The sequence below is a fragment of the Opisthocomus hoazin genome, chromosome 3 (genome assembly GCF_030867145.1).
Source record: "Opisthocomus hoazin isolate bOpiHoa1 chromosome 3, bOpiHoa1.hap1, whole genome shotgun sequence".
NCBI classification, from domain to species: Eukaryota; Metazoa; Chordata; class Aves; order Opisthocomiformes; family Opisthocomidae; genus Opisthocomus; species Opisthocomus hoazin.
The window spans coordinates 45,334,536-45,359,717 of NC_134416.1; the positions used below are offsets into that span (position 1 = coordinate 45,334,536).

General features: G+C 38.9%; 1 protein-coding gene across 1 annotated transcript; it reads left to right on the forward strand.

Annotated features, from left to right (window-relative positions):
- The first annotated feature begins 70 nt into the window (after positions 1-70).
- LOC104332325 (kinesin-like protein KIF20A) lies at positions 71-24,565 on the forward strand. Its single transcript, XM_075417253.1, has 18 exons — positions 71-202; positions 1,326-1,400; positions 4,047-4,166; positions 5,099-5,237; positions 5,337-5,521; positions 9,001-9,097; positions 9,572-9,769; positions 9,855-9,966; positions 11,653-11,724; positions 13,389-13,535; positions 14,493-14,658; positions 15,991-16,161; positions 16,892-17,031; positions 18,222-18,387; positions 20,016-20,133; positions 20,216-20,280; positions 21,960-22,079; positions 24,078-24,565. The coding sequence occupies exons 1-18, from the start codon at positions 71-73 to the stop codon at positions 24,348-24,350; spliced, it is 2,496 nt and encodes an 831-aa protein (XP_075273368.1). The 3' UTR covers positions 24,351-24,565.
- The last annotated feature ends 617 nt before the right edge of the window (positions 24,566-25,182 follow it).

Below are 25,182 nucleotides of genomic sequence, written 5' to 3' on the forward strand. Positions count from 1 at the left end.
TTGCCTGTTCTGTGAGAAAATGATCATTTTTTTTTATTATTATTCTTTACAAGTCCCTTTGCACAGAGCAATGGATGATGAAGGGAAAAACTATGTTTCTGCAGAAGTGTCTGATATGTCGGAATCAGTTTCTTTTCTGAATGTAGCGGGTAAACTCTCACCTATGGAGTCAACAGCATTGCCTAATACAGAGGAACAGGAGGTGTGGATTAGTTTTGCAATACATCTGATTATGCTTTTGTTTTTTAAGCTCTATTTCTGGCAAATATTTTTTCAGTAGGAACTACTGTATTCCCCTGCCCCCAAAGATGCGTTTGATCTGCTGCTCATTGCTTACGAACAGATCACAGCCAGTAGCAAATGCACGTGGTCAATGCTACGTGATGTGCTGTGCTAAGCTTTTGAGAAGCAAGTGAAGGACTTCAGTGATTGCACTTTGAATGTAATGTGACTGTACTGTTCTTTTTAGTAAGCTAAAAAAAAGTATAGGTCCTTTTTGAAAGCTTGTTAGGTGCTTGGAAATAAAAATCTATAATGTGCTGCAGTACGCTTTTGAAGATAGTATAGCTATCTCTGCTTTTTTATGGTGGTAGGTTTCCTGATTGACTTCCATCAGGTGACTTAATTTTGTATGATTAGCAGAGTGCTGGTCGTGAGAGGGCTGTGGAGATCTCTGGTAAATCCATTTGCTGATGAACGAGTTGCCAAAGTAGGGACTTTGAAACTCTCTAAGAAAGTAAGGAAGGCTGGGATCCCTCTAAAAATCTCCCTGTTATTTTTGCCTCACCTGGATGGGGAGACCTTTGTATAATGGTACGGGATGGAAAAGCCCACCTTAGCAGCTGAGAGCTGTTTCATGGTTGTTGCTGTGAGGAAGATGAGGGGCTAGGTGCCTGGATGGTGGTAATGAAGCAGTCTCCTGAGGCGAAGAATGTGTCAATCTATTAACTGAATGTGCTCCATACAAAATGGAAGTGCACTACTGCAGAGCAGCTATTAGAAAATAGTTTGAATTCAGTACAGAGGGAGACCAGAAGGTGGAAGCAGTGCAGTTTACGCCTCCAATGGTGTGCTCTTTTTAAATCAAAATCTTGGCTTTGTTGTAAAAGAACACTGGAGGGGGCAGGGAACAAAAAAGGAATTACTTGAGGACATTATGAGGTAAAGAAACAAATGAAAGCTTAGTGTCTGAACTTCACAAAGAGAAAGTGAGGAAGTAAGATAAAATAGCAAATACTCCATCAGAGATGTATGCTGATATGATTTTGGGGGGGTTCAACTTAAATAAGTGACCATTATAACTATATTTCTTTTTTAATGAATAGGTGTATCAACCTTTGAAAGTCTTCTTGAGAGTGAGACCATTTTCTATAGCAGAGCTTGAAAACCATGAATCTCAGGTTAGTTGCAGAATTAAGTTTTTCTTCTTGTACAAAGAATGCCTAGTATTGTAAGCCAGGACTTTCTTTTACAAAAGCCATTGACTGCTTCCACATAGAACTAGTGAACACTTGGGTAAATGTGATTTTTATTTCTTTTTCTATCACAACTTTTACTAATTTGCCTGGTAAAGACATGCACATCTGTAGCTCTGCAAAACTCTGCTGGGTATGTTGTTTAAAAGGTGATGTCACTCTTGACTCTGTACAGTGCTCAAGAAACAAAGGAGTTTCATGCAAGAAATTGTGCGCTTCTAGGAGCAATTCAAGTATCTGACCCTGGGGTTTCTTTGTAATGTCTGACTGATCTACTGCCTGGTCCTGGTGACTTGCTGTTCTTTCTGTCAAATTTTTCTATAACCTCTACAGCTTATACTGTCAGATTCAGATACTTCAGTGTTTTATACACACATACATGTACACATGCAGACACAGAGAAATGCTCTTCCTTCCCCACCCCGCATTGTGAGCACTGATGCAAAGAATTCATTTAGCTGTCCTTGGAGGACAAGGTCTCCACAGTGTATGTCAGCCCTCATGTTTGCAGGGTCCCAACAGGCTCTCTGATAGACCTCTTGTTCCTGACCTATTCAGAGAAGGATTTAGTATTAGTTCTGATTTGCTTCCTGTGATTTGCTTTTTAAAAAATCTGTTCTTGCATTTAGTCTGCCAGAGTTGGAACATTTGTATTTTTTTTCACTTGTTGTTTTTTTTTTTCCCTCAACTTCCATTCACCTTTCCTTAAGCAGTTCTTGTTGAGTAGTATGCACTGCCACAGTGTTTCCAGTTAGTATTATTCAGCAATCTGAGCTGGCTGTAAGGGTAAATTGATTTACGAAATAAAATTATTTTACAAGGTTTTATCTCTTATTCATCTTTGGAATAGGAAATTTCTGACTACCTGACCATTAGTGAGGCTACTTTTTTTTTAGAAACAGGGAAGGATGAGAAAAGTAAGTGTTGAATTTTGTATTAGACTTTTTTTTTAAAGCTCTTGTCTTCAGGTAGTTCATGATGAAATTGTTGTTCTTCCAACATATTAGCTGTAAAACCTGTTTTGCATGGTATGAAGGCTTTTTCCTCAGCCTCCAAAAACTATGAATGCTTGAAAGATCTTCAACATCTTCAATATTTTCTACTACTGATACTCTTAACTATCACCTGATTCCATGAAGAACAGGCTTGGTAACAAATTTTAAAAAACCTCAACCAACCAAAAGAACCCATTCCTATCTGTATAATCAATGAGAGACCAACTTAATTTTTATGTTATTTTTAATTCCCTGCAGTACATAATTTTTGGGAAAGCATCTTTGTTCCAAATATGCAACAAGAAAAGAAAAAAGTAGAACCCAACCCCTATTTTGTATAGCTGTAGACTGATGCTTTAAACAGAGATAGCCAGTGGGTTAACTGATCTGAGATAGTGATTTATGCAAGTAAAGCTGAAGAGCTCTGGGTGAAGTCCTGTACTCTTGATACAACTGCCAGTGATTCTCCCGAGTCACCCGCTGGAGAGTGGAAGCTGCATTCTTCGTATATGAATGTTGTGTACAGTGGCAGTGACCGGCTGGATTCCAGCTCTGCAGATCTGACTTCAACGCCTCTACTCACGAGCTTCTATGAGGCAGGTGGCAGCTGATGGGACATGCTGCAGGTGTTGGATTCTTCTGTAGCCCTCTAGGATTTGGTACATCTGACCAGAATTGCTGTTCCTGCAATGTGTGGGAGGAATGTTAAAGAGTATATGGGTTTAGAGCCTGGCACAGTCTGCAAGTGATTGGTCTAAATTCAGTACCCAGCTTCTTAGAGCTTCTATGCCTGTTGATAAATAGGCTCGTTAAGTGAGACTCCTAGGAAGAGCAGGTACTTCCCAAGTACATGCTACACATGGATTATTCAGCCTCTGAACGTAAATGTCAGATTTAGTTACAATTAATCCTTGCAGCTGATGCCTCGAGATGCTGTTAAGCTATACTGGTAGTTCAGTTTGTATTTTTGGTAGCCAGTGTGGTGTAAAATAAGTTTTCGTGTGATACTACACTCTACATTTTCTAGTTTGCGAATGCTAGGTAGCTGTATTTCACCTTTACTTAATTGAGAAATAGCAATCAAATTACTTGAAACTAATTCAGTTTCCTTCACTGCTGATAACACCATCTGTCAATCAAAGGATAATACTTCAGACTTATTTTACTTTATTTATGACGGTTATAGCTTGTTTCGTACTGACAGTGATTGAAGTGGAAAACCATTAGATTTCTGTGTAGCTTTGTTTTCAAGGCTAGGATTGTGCAAGCCATGATCACAAAATACCAAGGTTTAAAAAGAGTTTCAGAAAGAGAAAGTTGCTGGAAGGAATCCTAGAAAAATTTTAAACCTCTTGGAGAACTCCAGATGATTGCCTCAACCTTGTCTACACTCTGACTTTCATGGGAAGTGGCTGTCTCTGTAGTTGTTACATGCCTCGAGAGATTATATGTAAATTTTGCAACTCTTTGTAGCTCTGGTAAATGGATGAAAACACCAGGGTTTGGTTTTGGTTTTATTTTTTCTTCCTAAAGAATTTTGTGTGGTGTTTTGGTTTACCTTCTCTTGTTTTTTAAGGGTTGTGTAACTATTGAAGATCCTCAGACAGTAATTCTGAATGCACCCAAAGAGTCTTCTGCAATGAAAAACAGTGAAAGAGGGATTGGTCATTCTGTGCACAGGTTCACCTTTTCTCAGGTAGGCAAACTTTTTTCTAACTTAATTATAGTATGGTTTTCTTTTCCCCACTGCAATGCTAAAAATTGAATTTTGTGATATACCATACAGTGTGATTTTTCTTCTTTGAATTACATGTGGTGGTGGTACTTGCCTTAAAAGAACAGACTGCTTATTTACTGTTAGGCTGTCAAGAAAGCTGTATTACAGTGGAAGTGCCTGTTATATGAGACAAGGAAGCTTGTTGGGCAGCTCTTTTGTTTTCTTTGACTAGATGCCACAGAAACTTCTTGTAGGCACAAACTTACAGTGGTTCTGCTGTTCCTGCAGAAGCCCTCATCTGGGAAGTGTTACAGGAAATCACCTGCTTAAAAAGACTTGTGTAAGCATGTGTTTAGGAACTTACTTTTGAAAGAATAGCAGCCTAACTGCTTACACCTTCTATACTGGAAGTAAATTTCTTAACTCTGTTACCTACTGCAAGAACTTCTGTTCGTCTGTTCATACTTGCAGTATGAAAAGATAAACAGCTCCAACCATTGATTCATTTAAACCATTGTACTGCTGATCTTCTCATCAACTGTGGGTGACTGGTACAGAGTAAGGAGGGAGTTGTGCGTTACCAGCAGAGCTCTTGGAAGTATCCGCTAAACAGTATGTGCTCAGTAGCATCCTGAACAGTTTATTTTAGGAGTAGAAATATATTAAAAAAATAAGTTCAAGCCTGAGTGCCTCTCAGAATTAAGCAGGCATCCTTTGAGAACCCAACAGAAAACATTGAATTGGAACGGGTTCAGGCAAGACAGAAAACTAAGCTGGTATCTCCTACTCAGCTTGCTCTGAAAAACTACTTGCTATTAATCGGTGCTTAATGTTTTGATATATTAAACTTATATATGCCATTTATCACTCCTTTTTTACTTTCTCTTTTTTTTTTCTCCCCCATCCTCAAGGTCTTTGGACCGGAAACTACTCAGAGTGAATTTTTTGAAGGCTCAGTGAAGGACATAGTAGGAGCGTACGTCAATGGAGTGAATGGACTGGTGTTTACCTATGGGGTTACAAATGCAGGCAAGACATTTACTATCCAAGGTAAAAAAATGTTTGCCAAAAAGCATATATAACAACCAAGTCAAAATCCAATGAGAAGTTTATATGAATGTCTAAGTTTTATCTTTTGTTATTTTTAAGGGACTTCAAAAGATTTTGGTATTTTACCTCGCTCACTGGATGTGATTTTTAACCACATAAGGGGAAGACAGTACCTGAAGATGAACTTCAAACCATATTTAAGCAATGATGTTAAGAAACTAGAAGATGCACAAGTTAAGCAAGAAGAAGCCATAAAAACTGCTCTTCTTGCATCACTGAAAGAGGTCAGTGATCAAATACTTCCTTGTTGCTGAATGAAGCTTCTTAAAAAGTTCCTGTCTAACAGACTATCTTTACTAAAATATCTGTTTCACTACTGATCCTTTAGATTTCTCTAAATCCACAGTATGGATACTTGGTGGACTTGGAATAATATGGCAGCTGGCTGTTTTTGGAGCTTAGGGTAAACCGCTAGAACTTCCTGCAGCAGGCAGCACACAGTTCAAACCAAAAACCATTGCAAAGACAAAGCTGAGATTTCCATAGAGGAGCAGTTCTGATGCTGTGGTGACATTAGCCCTTAAAAAGTCGCCAAGAGCTGACCTGTCTAAAACCTGCTTTTTAAGTGAATCTTCTTTTCGGTCGGGTTCGTGGGCTGTATCTCTGGGCAGTTGCTCAAATTCCAGTACTAGCTCAGGAGAGATGATGGCAGTGTCTTAGCAGGAGCAGTGAAGAAGGCAGAAGAGTCCCTTTTGGTGGAAGACAGTTTTAAGGTGGACTCAAAAGTCTGTAAAGCTGTGATTTATGTAAGTTCATAAAGAAACTTTTCTGATACAGCAAGTGAAGTGAGGTGCCACAAAATTAACTGCCTAAAGGGATTACAGCCTGCTTTAGAGGATTGTATGTGTCTTTAACTCTGGTCTCTGAAGACTGTAGGTAGAATAGGGGAGTCTTCACTGTGGCAGCCTCCTGTTCTCGTTATCTAGTCATTTCTGTTTCCAGTGGAAAAAAAAAAAAAAGGGTCTCACCAGAAAATGGGCACCCTTGTATGTGTGACTCTTCTATACTTCTAAGCCCAGGTGCAAACTGTCACAAGTTGTCTGGCTCTTTTTTACCCTTATATTCAGAACATTTTTAACCTGAAATGTAAGCCTACTCCATTTTGGGATTATGATTCAAAGCAACTCTGAATTCTGGAAAGTATAGAAGTAATTGACTGGGTTTTCTTTTTTTTCTGTGGTCTTTAATACTAACGTTGACAAAGTACTCCAGTTAGCTCTGAAAGAATATCCTTCTATGAACCAAATTCGTATTTAAAGTTCCACTCTAAATTCTGTTGCTTGATTTGAACTCTGCAAACTGAACTTCATTTAATCTGCATTTAATTTGGGGAAAGACCTCAGATGAAAATCAAAAAGATGCTAAAGATCCCATATTTATTTTGAGAGTGTATTAAAAGCTCACTTGCACTGTATGTGTATGTGCAGGGTGAGGGTCTTAAAAATTGAGAGGGTCAGGAGGATAGTAGGTAAATATTTTTAAAAACTTTATGGAACCTACAAGCCTGCAAGAAGGAAAAAGCAGGAGCTCAAGGTCTAGAACAGGAGGTCAACTATCTTATTTTGAAGATAACGCTATACTTTACAAATAGTATTTTCTGTTAAATCATAGTCTGAGTTTATTAATAGTTTAGTAACTGAATGTTGCAGTAGGTGATTTAGATGCTGATGCACTACAGCGAAAAGCAAGCAAGACTCCACCATCAGGAAAGAAAGGTAAAAATCCATCTAGAAAATAATACATGACAAGACCTTGCTTGTCTTACAATGCTTCCATAGTGATAGCTCAGCTATCCCCTGTACTGAAGCTGTGCTTCTTGATAGCTCGTGAATAGCATCACTGTTCGGATACTCACCCAAACTTGTAATCTGAGAGCAGATAAGGTTTGGTAGACTTGGTTTTAGCTTACCTGAATTTATGTAGCCTTTTTCCCAGGCTCAGTTTACACGTTTTGCAGAAAGACCTTGCTGTTCATTTAATTCTTTCTTGCGGTTTAAACTGCTCTGAGTTACTGCAATACACTTGTTATTTAATGTTCTACGGTTTCTGTTCTCTGTACAGTACTGCTGCAAAAACTCTTACTTGGTGTGGTTCACACCCTCTTTTTCCTTCCCTTTAGTTGTTCTGTTCACTGGATTAAATACTGGGTTTTACTGGATTAATAGCTGCTTTACTCGCATTCCTATTCCCACCTGTCCTCGTATTTGCTATTAAATGTCAGCTTCTGTCACTGGAAAACAATGTCTGTTCCTGTTCCCACTTGTTTTCAGGCAGTCATCTTCATGTTCTTTTCTGCATTTGGTCTAATGATTTGAAGACCAGTATAGCAACATAGCTAATTCACTCAATTTTGTTGAAATACTTTTACAAAAACTTGTGCACAAGTACTGTGGTACTGTTTTTTTTTTTTACATTCCATCACACTTTTGACATGCATAGATGTGCCATGCATGTCAGTCCCTTGTCCTGCTTTAGAATTCTGCTTTGTACTTTACAAAGAAAATGCGTAAAATCTATGCTTGTGGTTATACTTGTAACCACTCAAGCAGCATAAACGTATAAACAGTGCAGTCTTTGCAAAATGGTCGTTTCTAACATAACGTGTGATTTTGTTGTTGTCTTTAAAATGGAAGATCTGAAAGTATGGCTTCATGCTTTTCTGTTTGTAAGAATTTGGTTTTGGATATACTGAGCAAGTAACATAGGAATTGGTAGACAATCCATAATGAACTAGAAACTGCATTCTAATAGCTAGAACATTAAGGTTTACTACTTTGAATCTGTTCCCCTCTTCTACTGCAGGATGGCCCTCTATCAGGATTGGGTTTTGGGATATCAGGGTGAATGTCCTATTGAAAACTTAGATCAGTGTATAAAATATAGAAAGGGATGGAGGTAGTACGTGGAGGTGTTGGAATCTCTAAATAGTGGGAGTTGCCAATTCGTTACACTGTTCTTCCTAGGGGTAATTTGAAGCCTGTGCTTTGACAAGTTTTGGCAGATTTTAAAGTAATTTTATTGATGTAAAGAAATTCAGCAAATGTGTGTACTTAAAGAAACTGTGCTGTTATCTGTGTGGGATTTTTAATGGCCTTTCAATTCACCCTGAATTAAACCAACATACGCTTATCAGATCTTTAAGTCCTTTATGAAGCTGTCGTTTCACTCTGGGGTCTTAAAGTAATTCTGACTCAAACTCTCACAGACCTGGCACAAGCCTGTCATTGATTTGCAAAAGAGCTTTGCAACAAGCAAGCAAATTAGGAATCTCTAGTGCTTTAGTTTCTCTGTTGTCCACCACCCTGCCGTCTGCCCCTGGAAGAAACTCACTGCTCCAGTTCTTTTGATTGACAGAAATACTGTTCAGATTTGTCCAGTAGTTCATTAAGGCATTCCAGGCTGTCACAGATTGGCAGAGGATCTTGTTTCTCCCAGCACTGTAAAGTAAGTCTCATATGTTAGCAGCAATTGGCCGCCAAACCAGGTTGCTGGGAGTACCAGAGAACAACAATTCTTGTAAGAGAAGGAGCGCTTACTGATTTTAGTTTGGTATTGTTGAAAATGTTTGATCTGCAGGCAGAGAAAGGGGGACTTAATACTACCTCAATATTTAAGTCTTAAATATAGGAGTTACTGTCATTTTTTACTTCTGCTGTTCTCATAGTATGTTCATGTGAATGTAACAGTCTCTTATTTTCTCAAGGAGACAGAAAACATCACAAATACTATTACAAATGTGTGTGATGTGGAGTCGGCTTCTTTCAACTGTACTTCAAAAACTCTTCCTTCTGATTTCCTAGGTAAAATAAAGCGGAAAATTTTTGTGGGGAAAGAAGAGTAGAAATTTTAAGAATATGAGTGGGTAACTATTGGTGGGTTTAAATATCTTTATACTATACTACAAAGTAAATGTATGTAGTTTTTAACAATTTTAGTCGCTCAACTCAGGCGCAGGAGTAGCAATGAAAAAATATTTTGATAGCTTTGGCCCTTTTCGGGGAAGAGGCAGGCTTATTAGCGTTGCAGATGTGTATAAGCTGCTGGGCACTTGTGATAGACGGGGGCAATAGCTTAGAACTTGGGCATGTTCTGGTTACAGGTGGCTGCTGAGAAGTTTGAACGTTCTTGTGTAAATGCCAAGTCACACGGTACTGTGTATCTAATTGTACAACAGATATATACAAGCCTCCTCCTTTTAAAAGGTTCTATATACTGCAATTAAAATTTATCAGTGCATTGTCTGGTCATTGAACTCTTTCTCTGTTTTGGGTTAGCAGAGAACAACTTTGTTCCACTTGACACGTATAGGACTAATATACAGCAAAGAGCACAAGCATCTGTGTGGATTTCTTTTTGTGAAATTTATAATGAATATGTGTATGACCTATTGAATGTGCTATCTTCATCAAAAACTCAGAAGCGCAGAGTCTTAAGAATTTGTGAGGATCAAGGAGGAAATTCTTATATTAAAGGTAATAATACTGTTTTATGACCTCAGCAGTTTCACAGAATTTCTTTTGATGATCAGAAGTGTGTGTAAAATGTCTCTCTTCACAGACTTAAAGTGGATTAACATCCAGAGCACTGAAGAAGCCTGCAAAATACTAAAATTAGGAAACAAGAACCGAAGCTTTGCTTGTACTAGAATGAATGAGCAATCGAGTAGGAGGTTTGTTCCTCTAACTATAAGCATACTCTGTCTCTTTTCTTTTAAGGGGGGAGGAGAAGACTTCAGAATTTGTTTGAAATGAGCCACTCTTCAATAATAGCTTGAGACTTTCCTTGATGATTCTGTTTTTATTATGAAATTCTTTCTGGAAGAAAGCTAGGAGAGTCCCTATGACTTGACTAGTAGCTGGATTTGATATGCCATTCGTGGCTTTGGACAACTGAAAAGGTCAAATTGCATTAATTTTTGAGTGCCAACAGTGCTGTACATCTTGGCAAATGCTAATGGCGCTGAGCGGGAATGGCTGTGTGAGGATGTTGAAGGAGAAGCTGGATAATTCTTCATCACTGACAGCATAGTTCTTGGAAACCTGGAGCCTGTCAGTAGGGGGTGTAGGAAGGAGCGAGTTGTGCAGTACCTTGGGCTGCTGCTAGATTATCTGGATGCTTTTATGTTGCTGCGTCCTAGCTGAGCTGAATTGATATCTTACGAACTAAGCCCCTAGCTCTTACCCAGCTCTGGGAGAGGCATCGGGGAGAATCTGGTTTGATGGAGTGGGAGGAAATAGAGAGGGTGGTACACTTTCTGTTGAAAATGCTTTCTTACTTGATTTTAATGCCCTCTTATTAATTTGTCCTTTAAGTGTGGAAGGGCCATGTTGTATGTTTAGCTAATATAATCTTAGTGTTGCTAGGCCTGCTTTTTCTCTAGAAAGCAAGAATTATGCTGTTCTGTGTTATCTAAAGACAGATGCCATTAAATTTCATGCTGTGATTCCACCTGAATTTCACTCAAGCCTAAAGTAGTACAGAAAAGAATTGTGTGCTTTTCTGTCAGTTTTGTGCCTAGAATGTCCTTTTTTTACTCTAGAGAATATGCTGACTTCCACTTAGCTTGTTTCTAAATTGAGTTTTTGGTGGGTTTTTTTGGTGTGTGGGTGTTTGTGGTGTTTTTTTGTTGTGTGTGTTTTGTTTTTTTTTTAGAAACGTCATTCTTAAATTGTGGCTTGGTGCTGAGAAGTAAAGCACTGCTTTATATCTATACTACAGAAGTCTGATTTTTGTGCTTCCTGATTTGCTGGATAAACTGGGCACAGGGCACTTCTGGTTCTGGGATTTTCTCTTTGGTTTTGGACAGCCATGTCCACTGCCTTTGTAGCTTGATGTCTAAAACAGAATGATTGGATTTTCAAGTATTACAAATTCAACCTTTCTAGAAAACTGAATAAATAACTGTTTGCTGAAGTAGGCAAAATTATAGGACTGTCAAACCTTCCTTATTCCCTTTCCCCACTGCCTAGTTATTTCTAAGAAGTTAATTCTTTAGTTTTACAGAGTTCAGATACTGTTTAAAGTTCGCGTACGAAGTGGCTACCTGAGTACTCATCTTCTGATCAGTACACTTAGGTGATCTAGCTTGTTCTTTCTCTAAGACAGCTTGTAGGCTTCATGTGGTGTTTTTCCTTCTCCTGTGTTGAAAGAAATGGAAAGTCACAAAATACAACTTTTATTGCTGTTTTTTGCTGCTGAATGAATGCATTGTGGAGGTAACTAATGTAAATTAGTGAATTAATTCTTGTTTGTTCTTCAGCACTGAACTTTCTGTAGAATACAAATTTTACTTTGCTTCAGTGACTGCTTATTTTTTGTAATAGTGGTTATTAAAAAGGACTTCTTTCCATTCCAGTCACAGTATATTTTCGATCAGGCTACTAAGGCTAACTGATGAGCACCAGCCGCATGTTCTTGGAGTTTCAGAGTAAGTGAATGCTTCAGCTGGTTGTAAGAACCATAGGTATTTTGGAAGAATTGGTCAGGTGTAAGTGTGCTAAACTGGTGAACTTTCGTTTAATAAACAAATCTTCTGAGCGCTGAGAATGAAATCAGAACTACACTGGCTGCATCTGACTCAAAACCTGATAGGGACAGGCATAGAAGTGTTTCCCTGTCTCTCTTATTCTGTTAATGTTTGTCTGCAGGAGCCTGTTAAAACTCTGTCAGTAGTACATAAATTGAGGGAAATATACTTATACTGGGTTACATAATAGGGGTGGGGACAGAGTAGTACTGTGTAATACCATGCTAAATACTCAGGTAAGCAGAAGTCAGATGACTGGCTGATAGAAGCCAATCTTTAAAGTCGCAGTGCAGCAGGTAGTGCTGAAGACCAAAGGTGCAAGCTATGCCAGTGTATCTTTCTGCTTTAGGACTAAACTAGAGTTATGGTTGGATGTCTGTTTATGGCAGCACATTTGATGTACTTCTGGAAAGTCTATCATCCAAAAAGAATGCAGGTGACATGCTGTGGAACTGCTCCATGGTATAGTCTACAGTAAGAGGGGATTGTCAGGTGACTGGTTTAATAACTGTTCTCATCTAAAATGCTAATGTAGGTGCACCCATTAAGAGCAGTGCTAAGTCCTTGCGCCTTTCTGTTCTTTTGTAATTTAGAGGAAGAGTTTGTATGTTGCTTTAGAAAGAAAAAAGCTCTTCATCTTATACTCAAAATTATAAAGGTCATAAGATCATAGCCTTTCACACAGTTGAAATATGTTCTTTACTAATATGTATACTATTAATATGTGCTTATTTCAACTCTGATCTTAAAAAGGTGTCCTTATATGTAAATAAATGTATGTATAAGTGACTAATAGTTGGGTTACATAAATTATCTAACTTCTAGAGGTTCTGTATTTCAAGGTCTTTCTTAATGTAAAGAAAAAGTGGTGAAATTCCTTGATAATCCAAGATTAACTGTCTCTGTAACCTATTGTACCTTGAGGGACGATTCAGTAGCCTGAGTTTAGTAGCACATAATCGCTATAGCCAAAGAGCTCTCAAGTGATCTGGGAAGGACTTCTGGCCTCTTATCTGCTACAGTAAACAAATGGTTCTGGGTTCAAGAGAGGCAGACTGCAGTGTACCGAAGCGCGCTACTATCCTGCAATCCTCTCAGTGCTGGAACTGGTGAAGGTGATAGTCAAAGTGCTTCTATAGTATAGCCCCAGAATGCAAAACTGCTTCAGAAATGCCTCTTGTCTTGTCTGGAAGTACTTTAGGATTGCAACAAAATTTGGATTCCTAAAATGAATTCTTTATGTAAGAATTCGTACAACGTTTTAAAGAATGCTATAGGCAAACTTCTTCAAATGTGCTGAATAGACTGTCTTAGGAGCAGCAATCTTGTTGAAGTATCTTTTTATACAGTGGGAAGATAGGTTAGTGCTGTTATCCTAAATACCTTGTGTAGTGCCTTCTGGACAAAACATCAACGTTAAAGTACAACTTATTCTGTGATCTAGGTAGCTTGAAATGAGTCACTCACAGTTTAGACACATAAAGAAATAAAAAGACATGCAGTTCTGTTTTCATACGGTTTAGAAGTAAGTCTGTATGTATGTTCTGGATAATTCTTTCATGCAGGTTGTCTTTCTGTGACTTGGCTGGATCAGAGAGGTGTGATAAAACACAAGCCTTTGGAGACAGACTGAAAGAAGCAGGAAACATTAATAATTCACTTCATATCCTTGGAAAATGCATTGCAGCATTGAAGCAGAATCAAAATCCGAAGTAAGTGACAAGTTGTGAACAACATGCCAAGTCTTAGGTTGAAACCTTAAGCATCCCTTTCTGTTTCTGTGGGAGGTCCTTGTGATCAGAGGAAAATGGAAATCTACAAAATCTTGTGAGCTGTCTTTATTACAGGGGAACATTATTTCTCTATTTTGTTCTCTTCCTTTCCTCCTCCAAATTATACAGGTAGATTAATCAGGCATTTGACAGATGTCCTGTGCTTAGCCTGTTGGCTTGTTCCAGGATCTGCTATCTAACCCTAGGGAACTGTGATGCAGACACTATACTACTCTTACTTTTAAGTACTTCACTTTGTTGGAGAGCTTATGAGATCCAGGAAAAACCTTGCTCTTTGATGTGAAATACCTTAGGCTTAAATATGAGCATCCTGTTGGATCTATTTCCTGAAAGAGAGGAGCTGTTGGAGTGGGTCTAGAGGAGGGCTGCAAAAATGATCCAAGGGCTGGAGCACCTCTCCTATGAGGGAAGGCCGAGAGAGTTGGGGCTGTTCAGCCTGGCAGAAAAGGCTCCGGAGAGACCTTATAGCAGCCTTTCAGTACCTGAAGGGGGCCTACAAGAAGGCTGGAGAGTGACTTTTTACAAGGGTATGTAGTGATAGGACAAGGAGTAATGGTTTTAGACTGAAAGAGGGTAGATTTAGACTAGCTATAAGGAAGAAATTCTTCACTATGAGGGTGGTGAGGCACTGGAACAGGTTGCTCAGAAGTTGTGGCTGCCCCCTCCCTGGAAGTGTTAAAGACTGGGCTGGATGGGGCTTTGAGCAACCTGGTCTAGTGGAAGATATCGCTGCCAGTGACAGGGAAGTTGGAACTAGATGATCTTTCGGCTCCCTTCCAACCCAAACCATTTCAGGAACAGAATTAAGTGAAGTTACAGTATTACACAATTTTACTTCTTATAATTTCACAATTTCATTATTCTTTTATCCATGAGGATGAAGCCAAGCTATATTCCATTCAGAGAGAGCAAACTGACTCGTCTGTTTCAGCCATTCTTTTGTGGAAAAGGCAAAGCTTGTATGATTGTCAACATTAATCAGCATGCTTCCACATATGATGAAACATTACATGTAATGAAATTTTCAGCTATAGCCAAACAGGTAAGAGTGCATCTACTTTCTCTGATCAAATTGTATGGACTTGAGTCTGATTACGACTTTTGATGCATCATATTAATTCTTCTGCATGTGGCTTCCCTCTAAAATGTTTCCAGTAGTCTTGCCCATCCTCAAACCTATTTGTGGTAACAAGATAGCTGCAGCTGTCTGTGGCTTGTTCAGTTCTACACCACTGACATTCTGTCTTGAAAAAAAAAAAAAAATCAAAAAACAAAAAACAAACCAAAACCAATAGTCAGGGCACTTTTAGATATGACTGGTCATACCATGTATCTGAGCAAATGCAAGATTTCGATGCAAGCTTTTGATGAATCGCTTAACCTGTGTGAAGTTAAGCATCTGTTGTCCAAGATGACAATTGCTGAAAACTTCTTGGACAGCTAGCAGTAGTAGTAAAAGGAGTAGCCTCTTATTTTGTAGTCTGAATGAGATCTCTTGCGCCTGCATTGCTCCTGTTCGGCTAAGTGCAAGTAACTAATAACAAACAAAAAGGGAGGACTTGTTTTGTAACTTGACACTTGAAGATAGTGTGCTCCTCCCCTTTGAAGGCAAAAACCCCTCTGGTAAAACTACGTGCTTTCATGCTTTTTCTGCTTGCTTTGCTTGTCAGCCTCCCATTAAATTCAGGACTTGGGGTAGATGTTTGGTCTTAAGTCCATTCAGCTTCCCTGGAAACTGCTTCATGTAGGGGGTCAGATGGTGGGATGTAGTATGTTTCATGGCAGAAATAAAGTCCATTTCTGTTCTGGAACCATGGATTAGTTCTGACACGTTCCAAGTCTGTAAGGGCATGTCTAATTTGACCTCGGAGAAAAAGATTTTTCTAATTCTATTCAGCTGCAACTCATGATAAGATGAGTGCGTGCACGGAGGAGATAAGCTTCTCTGATATGTTGTCCTATGACATACATACTTGAGTCTTTATGTAAGTAGCATGAATTGCTGAATCCTGCTCACATTATTTTAGGAAGCAGCAAATGTTTTAGGGAATTTCTGCTTTTCATTAACTTTCCAAGAAACTACACCAAAACCTTATATTTTAGGGGGAGAGAAAACACCTTTCTAGACAAGCATACTAAGGTTTTTAGTAGATAATCTTTCCCATTTTCACTTTGTTAGAGTACTAAAGTCTTATATTTGTACTGATAGATGGTTTTGTCTGCTAAAAGACAAGTAAAATTTTGCTGATGTTCTTGGAATCATTAAATATAGTGTAAATACAGCAATACATTCATGCCACTTCTTCCCAGTGTTTTGATACCTGCAATATTGACAACATTGATAAATCGGTGCATTCAACTCTGGATTTTCCAGGTAATCCAGACAATCCTACCCAAGTGTTTTAGTTATTTTCCACCCAAGCTAGTTGGAGGCGACAGCAAACCTATCGTGCACTTTGATGCTAACACGTCTGTAGAGGACTTCCCTGACAGTACTGAAACCTCTGCAGAAGAGGAAGTGGACATCACCATTCTGAGTCATGAGGTAGATATATGTATACTCAAAATTGTACCCAAGAAAGCCATTGCTACTAGTTCTAATGTTAGAATCTTTTACCATAGGAGGTGTGCTGGAGGCTGTATCAAAAGAGAACTGCAAGCTTCTGCTTAGTGTCAGGCAGACCTAAACAAGTCTACTTCTGAGGGAACAAGTGTATCTGTGGAAGGCTGCCTGCGACTTTCTGGTTAGGCCAAGTGCTAAATTTGGAATTCAACTGATTGCTCAATGAGAAAAGTTAGGAAGCAGTATGTGTGTTTTAAACAATGTTATTTAGTTTGTGCTTTTTTGGGAACAGCAGGAAGAAGTCAAGATGAAGCATTTTAAAAAAAAGCTATACAATCTAATAGCAATAAACTGTGAAAATCAAGTACGCTTTATGCTAAACAGTTGTACAAATTCATATTTAAATGCCAAAACAGTAGTAAACATTTTGCTAACAGAAACCATCAAGGCATGGTGGTGTTGAGTTGATGGTTGGACCTGATGATCTTAGAGGTCTTTTCCAACCTTAATGATTGGAAAGAAGATGGAGAAAGGTTGTCTTTGTAGTAGAAATTAATGTTTGAAAATATTTAACTTTTGGTGCAGCCCCCCTGAGAATATAGGCTTGTAGAAATGCCCTCTGTGGATGGCTATCTGTATGAATATTTCATTTGACATGCATATCAATATGTGTTTCTAGCTTGTTTTCTGAACTGAAATATGTTAAATTTAGGATCTCTTGAAAACTACAGAGAACCTAAAGGAGAAGCTAGTTGCAGAAAGGCAAAGTAAACTCCTTCTGGAGGTGAAGATACGTAGAGAGATGGCAGAAGCAATGTTCCGACAGCTGTTGGAAACAGAGGAAGCCTGGAGGCAAGTCATATTGCAGTCCTCTTCAAGACTGAAAGGATTCCACATAAATAATTGCATATATTTATATATGTATATACACCTATCTATGTATAAGTATATGCAAGACATGCATGCTTATGTTATTTAGAGAAGCTAGGGCTGGACAAAGCTTGTGATGAAAAGGGAAAAAGGAATGTTAAAGTAAACTTGTACAGATCGGCCTCTTCCCATGTACAATGAAGAAGTAATGCTGTTTTCTGTTGAACTTTTCTCTGTTTAATCTGTAGTTACTGGAGATTGTCCTGACTCATTATTAGTATTTAGCAGATGTGGAAGATTGTTACAGATGCCCCACTGAAGCTTGTGATTGTTCTAAAACTTACACTTGGTCACGTTAATATGCACACATGTGTTTAAGGTGGTTTGAATTTGAGCTCTCCTGGATGAATTAAGAACCATTATAAGTTTACTGTCTTATAAATTACTGTGGTTGCCTGCAATTATGTTACTAATTTGGGGATTTTTTTCAAGTGTCCAGGTTACTCAAGCTGAATTCACTTCTTAACTCTTCTCTTCCTGAAATCAATTTCCTGCTGTTTGAATTGCTAACAGAGACTAAGCCCAAGTTAAGTTGCCAGCTGAACACACTATGGTTCAACACCTGCACTGACTTTAAAATTGTTTGGGTGCCTTTGGCCAAACACATGAAACAGCAGTGATGCTTTTTCTCTGTTGACGTGATGTTCTATGTCACTGCTGGGGCATTTTTAAAGATTGTGACAGAAGTAATGTGTAATGTGCTGAAATAGTAAGACAAAATCTTTATCTTTAATGGATGAAAAAAAAAATCCCAAATCCCAATGTGAAAGACACCCCTCAGAAAGATGCTTCAAATGTTATATCTAATTGGGTGTAGTCATATCTATCACTACATATTGGTGGATTTTTTTTTTTATGAAACTTTTGTTTGACAGATCTTAAGTATGTGTGCTTCTATAGCACTTTTCTTGGTATATGCCAAGTAGAGGTTATGCCTTGGTGCAAGTCTGTAGGATCACTGAGAACGAAAAGGAGAAAAGGGAGAAAAGTACTTCTTGGTCTCTTAACTTCACCATTTATGATTAGATTAATAACTTTGATAGTGCCAGTTGAACACATGTAATCAAACTGTAATAACTGGAATGCTAATAAAACTAACATGTTCTCCTCAGCAACCGCTTAGAAGATATGAAAGACAGTTATGAAGAAAAAATGGAGAGCAAATTTGAAATGTATAAAGAGGCCATCAAGAAACATGCGTATGTGTGTGCAATGGAACAAATTGAAGACCATTATGTTCCCATAGAAGAATTTCTAGCTGAAAAAGAGAAAGTTGAGGTATGACTTGACTGCTGCTAAAAATGCGTGCTAGCCTCCTAACTGTAAATTTTGCTTTTCCTTAACAGAATAATTCAGGAATCCTAAGTGTAACACTGAACAGTCAAAATAACTAGCAGTTCAGCCTAGCTGTTCTGGTGTTCAATGCTAACCATAAGGATAGAGATGTCTTCTGTCTAACACCACCTGTAGCGTATACCTAAACTTCCTGATCTTTGAGGGCGCAGTTGCATTAAATCCAAGTCATCTTTATCTCTGTAGTGTAATGATTGGAGCACTGAGAGGGAAAGTGTATACAGCAGTCCGGCTTTGTGGAGATCCTTGGGATGTAGAGTAAAAAGCTAGTCTGAAAAGGCTGGTGGAGAATTCAGTACAGGGTAGCTATTGTAATTATAATGGATCTCTGCTCTGAAGGTCTAGAGGGAGGATTGTGGGATAAGAAATTGCAATGAGAAATCAAACTTCATGCAGGAGAGAACTTAATCTCCTGAATGTACTTGTATCTAGAACTGCTCAGAGTTGGCAGCAGTAAGTTGCTATTTCTTTTGCAACTGAGCCACGTTAGCCATGTGCAACTCTATCAGTCTTTACTTCTAGCCTCTGCTGAGATAGCCAAGTGCATGCAGGCAACAGATACGACCTGTGGGTCTCAGTCCTTTCAGAAGGTCTGTAGTGGGAGAACACAACTGTGGTATACACCAGAGGTGCTTTCTCACTGCACTCTCCTGTCCAGGAACCAGTAAGGCATCTCACTCTACTGGTAGGCAGGTTCCTTTCAAGACATGAGGAAAGGGGATTTCTGTTGTAGGTTGTGATATGTAGACATTTCTACTTTTACAGCTCTCCATTCAGGTGCTGACAAGCAAGACTGTATTGTGTAATGGCCTCTTTTTCCAACTCCTTCAGGCTTGTCTTTTTTTCCCCACTTAGACTCTGGTTTTATGTTCACTTAAGCCCTACGTACCTACACCATACTGGGGTGAAGGAAAGGAGTTTTAATAATGCCCTCTGTATCTATAGCTCTTACACTGCCCACAGGGCTGCATAAGGGAAGATTCAAAGAACAAGATGGGCTTGGTAGCAAGTCAGATGAGAAACTGATGAAATTTATAAAGTGTAAAATTCTTGATTGACAAAAGAGAGCACAACATGAAATCTGAGTGAGCAGCTTCAGAGAACCAGAATTAAATGAATAACTTCTTGTGATGGTGACTCTTGTTGGATTTTTCACTCTGAAATATCACCCTAGCGATCTGACAGGTAATGAAGGAGAGACTGAGATTAAAATTTAGCTGTATGAAATATGTTCTTCCTTATTTAGCAAACTAACTGGTAACAGCGTTTAACACAGATAACACTAAAGTTTCCTTTCTGCCATATGGTTACTTTTAATACAGTTTGGAAATCTTCAGATTGCAAGAGTTGACTCCTGTGTAAAGTAACTTCTTCCTAGAAGGTCTTGTGATCTGAGTGTTACTCCTTACTGTTATTCTTCAATGATAACAACTTCCACCTGAAATGATTTAAAAACTGAATATACATGTGCAGTATAATTGAAGGATGTGCAGTAATGTGTCAGATTAAGCAGAAAGTTAGACAAATTCTACCATGTCCCCTTCTTTTTTCAGGATAGAGAGAGTAAAATACTGCAATTGGAAAGGCAACTTGATGAACAGTCAGGAAGGCTGTTGGCTGTGGGAAGTCTGAATTCAGATGTACTGACTACTGAAAGTAACATGGAACTAGGTAGGAATCTAATCTGGATATTTAAAGTTCAATTTACTTTTGGTATTGTGTATAAACAAGCAAACTTTTCTTTTGCCTATAGATCTTACGAACAACATGAAGAGAGCCAATGAAGGATTGCAGAAACAATGCAAAGAAAAGGAAGAGGTAGCTCTTGTTTAGTATTTAACAAATCTGGGGATAACAGTCCTAAACTCTGGCATGATTCAGTGCTTAAATATCTCCACCGTAGACAAAAGCATGAAGATTCCTGCAAACGGCCATCAAGTTCACAAAAAAGCCCTTGCTCAATTCTGGATTATTTTTGCCAGAAACTGACTGTGGTCTGGCTTTACTCTATTTTGTAAAAGCATCTACTACGGTAACAAGTCACATGGTGAACATGATGCAGATTGGAAGTAGGGATAAATATAGCACCTTATATTGGAATGCGTTGTAAACATTGCTGCCATGGCCTCAGTGCTTTCCTTCCTGAAATGCTGCCTGATTGTGCACAGAGGCCTAGTTACAGAGTCTGGTAACAGTTTAGATCTAAAGCCAAAACAGTGCCTTAAACCAGTCCTTCCTTTAAGTACTAAACTCCTCTATCCCCATAGACTGAAGTAAAGGCTAATGTCTCTGTTCTTCAAACAAACAAGATCCTCATGTTCTGAATAGCATATAGAGGTGGAAATTAGGAGCTGCAAGCTGTGTTGTGGAAAACAAATATTAATTATGCATTTTTAGTCTACAGCTTGAATGAACTTCTTGTAAGGCTACAGTTAGTTTTCCATGTTTAAAGAGGATGGGAAGGAGGGAAGAGACAAGCCTTGTTACTTTCACTAATAACAAATACTAGTAGGAGTTGGAGAATTTGTTCCAGCTGTTTCTAATAAACCATGTAAATGGAAAGTGAACTTAAATCCCTTTCTATTGAGAAAGTGTAATCCAAAAATAACTTTTTCCTTACCAACTTTAATGTCTCGTGTTATGGCCCTGGCATTGTTTTCTACTCTTGTTCTTTAGAGCTGTACATCATTTTCCACTTCCTATGTCAATTTCAAATTTTGATGGTAGAAAGAAACTGACTTTTATGCTTGATATGGGGATACAGTATTGATTGTTTTGTGTGGCTGGAAAGTGTTAGAATGACGGGATTGCTGCCTGGCAATAACAGAAGTGAGAGCAGTTTAAAGCAGTTGGTTCCATCAGTGCCCTTCTGCTTCGCCTGAAATATCTGTGCACGTGTGATGAGTAATTCACCACTTCTTTTCCTTCCCTCCCATTCAGCCATTAAACATGTGCAAAGGTGGTTTTTTTTAGCAATTGAGTTGTTTTCCCTCCAACTTTATAGAAGTAAATTAATGACAATTAAGAAGTAAATTAATTAATTGTGCTAGGTCCGAGTTTCTTTTCCCTCTCAGGACTTAATCACCAATATTCCCATCAGAAAGGTGAGGTCTTCTGTTGTAACTGTGCTCCAATTCTTTATATGAATAGCATTAATGAGGTGAGAGCATTCTTTTAACTACCCTTACTGAAAAGGAGCAGACTGTTCCAGAAGTAGCTTAGTCTGTGCGGCTCTTCTTTGACAGGTCTGTGTAAATCTAGTAGCTTCAGCACAATAGCCCTCATATGCTCCAGCTCCATTTTGTCACCAGAAATGACGAGTGGGGACATAGGAGGTTGAGAGCAGCAGGCTTCATCTTCATTGCTTTGATCTTGCAGTTTGCACTGTGCAATATTAAACAGAAATGGTTACAGTGTCTGTATGAGTTCTAGTCATAAACAAAATTAATGTAAAATGTGCTGTCTTGAACTTCAGTATGTATGGGTTTTATTTGCAGCTTATAAAATCTCTGAAGTTTAAAATGCAGAAATTAAATGAAACCCTGCTAGAAGCTAATGAAGGCTGCAGAAAAATGGCAGAGGAGAACAGTCAGCTGAAGCACGCAATCATGCTCAAGGTTTGTCAACAATTTAAAAGCAACTTTAATATGGCTTGTATCTAGCTGTACTGGATGTTTCTGCATCTTTGTACATGTAAAAACACTGTTCAGTCTTAAGGGACAGGATGCCATCTGGAGGGACCTGGACAAGATCAAGAGGTTCAGTAAGGCCAAGTGCAAGGTCCTGCACCTGGGTTGGGGCAACCCCAGGGACCAGTACAGGCTGGGGATGAAGGGATTGAGCGCAGCTCTGGTGAGAAGGACTTGGGGGTACTGGTGGATGAAAAGCTGGACATGAACTGACAATGTGTGCTCGCAGCCTGGAAGGCCAACCATATCCTGGGCTGCATCAAAAGCAGCTTAACCAGTAGGTCAAAGGAGGGGAATCTGCCCGTCTGCTCTGGTGAGACCCCACCTCGAGTCCTGTGTCCAGCTCTGGAGCCCTCAGCACAGGACAGACATGGAGCTGTTGGAGCGGGTCCAGAGGAGGGCCACAAAGACGATCCAAGGGCTGGAGCACCTCTTCTGTGAGGACAGGCTGAGAGTTGGGGCTGTTCAGCCTGGAGAAGAGAAGGCCCCGGGGAGACCTTATTGTGGCCCTTCAGTACCTGAAGGGGGCTAGAGGAAAGGTGGGGAAAATTGTTTTCAGCAGGGCTTGTTGTGATAGGACAAGGGGTAATGGTTTTAAACTAAGGGAGAGTAGATTTAGACTGGATATAAGGAAGAAATATTTTACAGTGAGTGTGGCAAAACAGTGGCACAGGTTGCCCAGAGAGGTGGTAGTTGCCCCATCCCTGGAAATGTTCAAGGCCAGGTTGGATGGGCCTCTGAGCAACCTGATATATTGGAAGATGTCCGTGCTCACTGAAGGGGGTTTGGGCTAGATGACTTCTAAAGGTCCCTTCTAACCCAAACCATTCTATGGTTCTCTGTTAGCATTATGTTTATACTTAAGTTGGTTTTTTTGCCTTCCTTTTTTCCAGTCCCGAACTTCCTGAATTATGAGCTCTCAGAGCCCTTGTGTTTCTCTCCTTGACTTTGTAAGACAGGACTCATTTTTCAATTTAAGTGATAGATTTGGTCAATACGGTAGCTCTGTGCTGCTAGCATCTAAGGATGCCACAAATTATTGTCAAGCGAAGAAAATACTACTTGGAACTCTAGTGTTTTGCTCAGGGCAAGCAAGGTGTCAGTGCACAAATGTTAGTGCAATAAGACCTAAGGATCTATGGCTTTAAAGCTATACTGACACTCCTGCAGAGGTGGCCAAGCTGGAGAAGGGAAATGGGCAGGTAAACTACTTAATACTGAAATAGGAATCTAGTTGCTCTCTGAGGTCAGATGCTGTAAACTTTATGAAGTCCCTGCTTTTCTCTAAATAATAAAAAAAAATGAAAATTTTGAATGCTTGACATTTTGCATCTATGCCTCATTTGTAGTCTGCAAATGAAGCAAGGCAGTTATAAGACTGTCTAGTCATTTTTCTTCTTTGAACATTAAATTACGTTCTGCAGGCTGCTTAGTCTCAGTCTGAGACTAAAAATTCTTAATCTTGAACTTTGTTTCTTAGATGGTTGTAAGACATAGGAGGGTGACAAGGATTAGAGAGCATCTTTAAGACTCTGTATTCTGCCCACTGAAAGCTCTTATTCAGTCCTGGTTAGCAGACTTATGACTAAGAGTTTTGATTTGACCAGTTTTGCTTTCAGTAATTGCAGCTCGAGACAGGGAAGCCTTCTTTCTTTGGTTCCTAGAACAGCAGCAGTGCTTTGCATAGTGTGGCTAAGCATTTTAGCTTCAGCTTCTTCAGTCAGATTTAGTCTCTAACTAGATTTGATGGCCCTGCAGTTTGCTGTTCCCTAAATTACATAGAAGTATTCAGAATAAATGAGTACTGAACAGCCATTTGGCATAGTAATAACAAGGGTGTTTACTGGTATAGCAAAATAATCTGAAAGAGAAAATAAACTACATGAAAAAGACTTTGGAGTGCCTAATACAGCCTTATCCTCACAGGATCAAGAAATGAATGGTCTTCAGAACTGGGCTAAACGTGTTCTTGAGCTTGAAGAAACAGTGTCTTCCCTACAAAAAGAACTTGATGAACAGAAAAAGCATCTCTCTGTACAGGAGCCAAAACACCAAAAACCCAGGAGAGGTTTGTTGGCTAACCTGAAATCCACAGTAGCAGCCACTGCTAGCACACCTCTAGGTAAAGGCTGGGGGAAGTATGAAGATGCTTCATCCTCTTCAAGAAAACAAGTACTGTTTGCTCATAAAACAAAATAATATTTGATTAATGAAAGCATGGAATTACTGGGCTGCTTTATCAGTCTCAAACTGTTGGTAGCTTTTTCTCACTCTTAGATGCCATCTTCATTGTCATGTTAACTGAGAGAAAAATGTTTAATACAGAACCTTTTAAATTGAATCAGGGTTGAACTTAGAGCTATGCTTATAGATCTGAATTTGTGCTTTTACTGTTGATATGGGGATGTGATTTGAGAGAGATGTATATATAATTTTAATTCTCGAGTAACTGCTGTCATGGTCTTCTGTACTGATAAATGTGAGACTCATGCATAGTGGGATGTTTCTCATCTGCTCTCCTTAACTTTTTAAAATTAAGTATTACATTTTCATTGTTGATTCCTAGAAATCAGATGGCTTGTAAGCTTAATCTCAAGTAGTTAAAATAGCTTGGTTCTTCAGTTCATGCTCTGGTTTTGACCTGGAAACTGCTATCTTGAGACCAAACTGAGCAAACTGCTAAATGTAAAGCCTCATAGAAGAGGCAAGAAAATGAACTCTTTCTTGCTATTTTTCAGTTAATTTGGCTTTGTAAAGGAACTTGTTTTAGTATCATTTGAATTCCCACTAAGAATACGCATTAAACTTTGAAAAATCTATTTATAATAAAAGTTCCCATTGCTAAATTAAGCTCTGACTGTTCATTTTCTAAAGATGAGAAAAATCAGTGAAAACAAGATAAAGATCATAAACTTAGATGCCAAATGATCAGTGTGATTGGTGTATGATGATCTTGAGTTGAAAGAATCGTAGCCCTGATTATAGTACTTACCTTTAGTAACTCAAGGAAGGCTGGAGCATGATTTGAAAT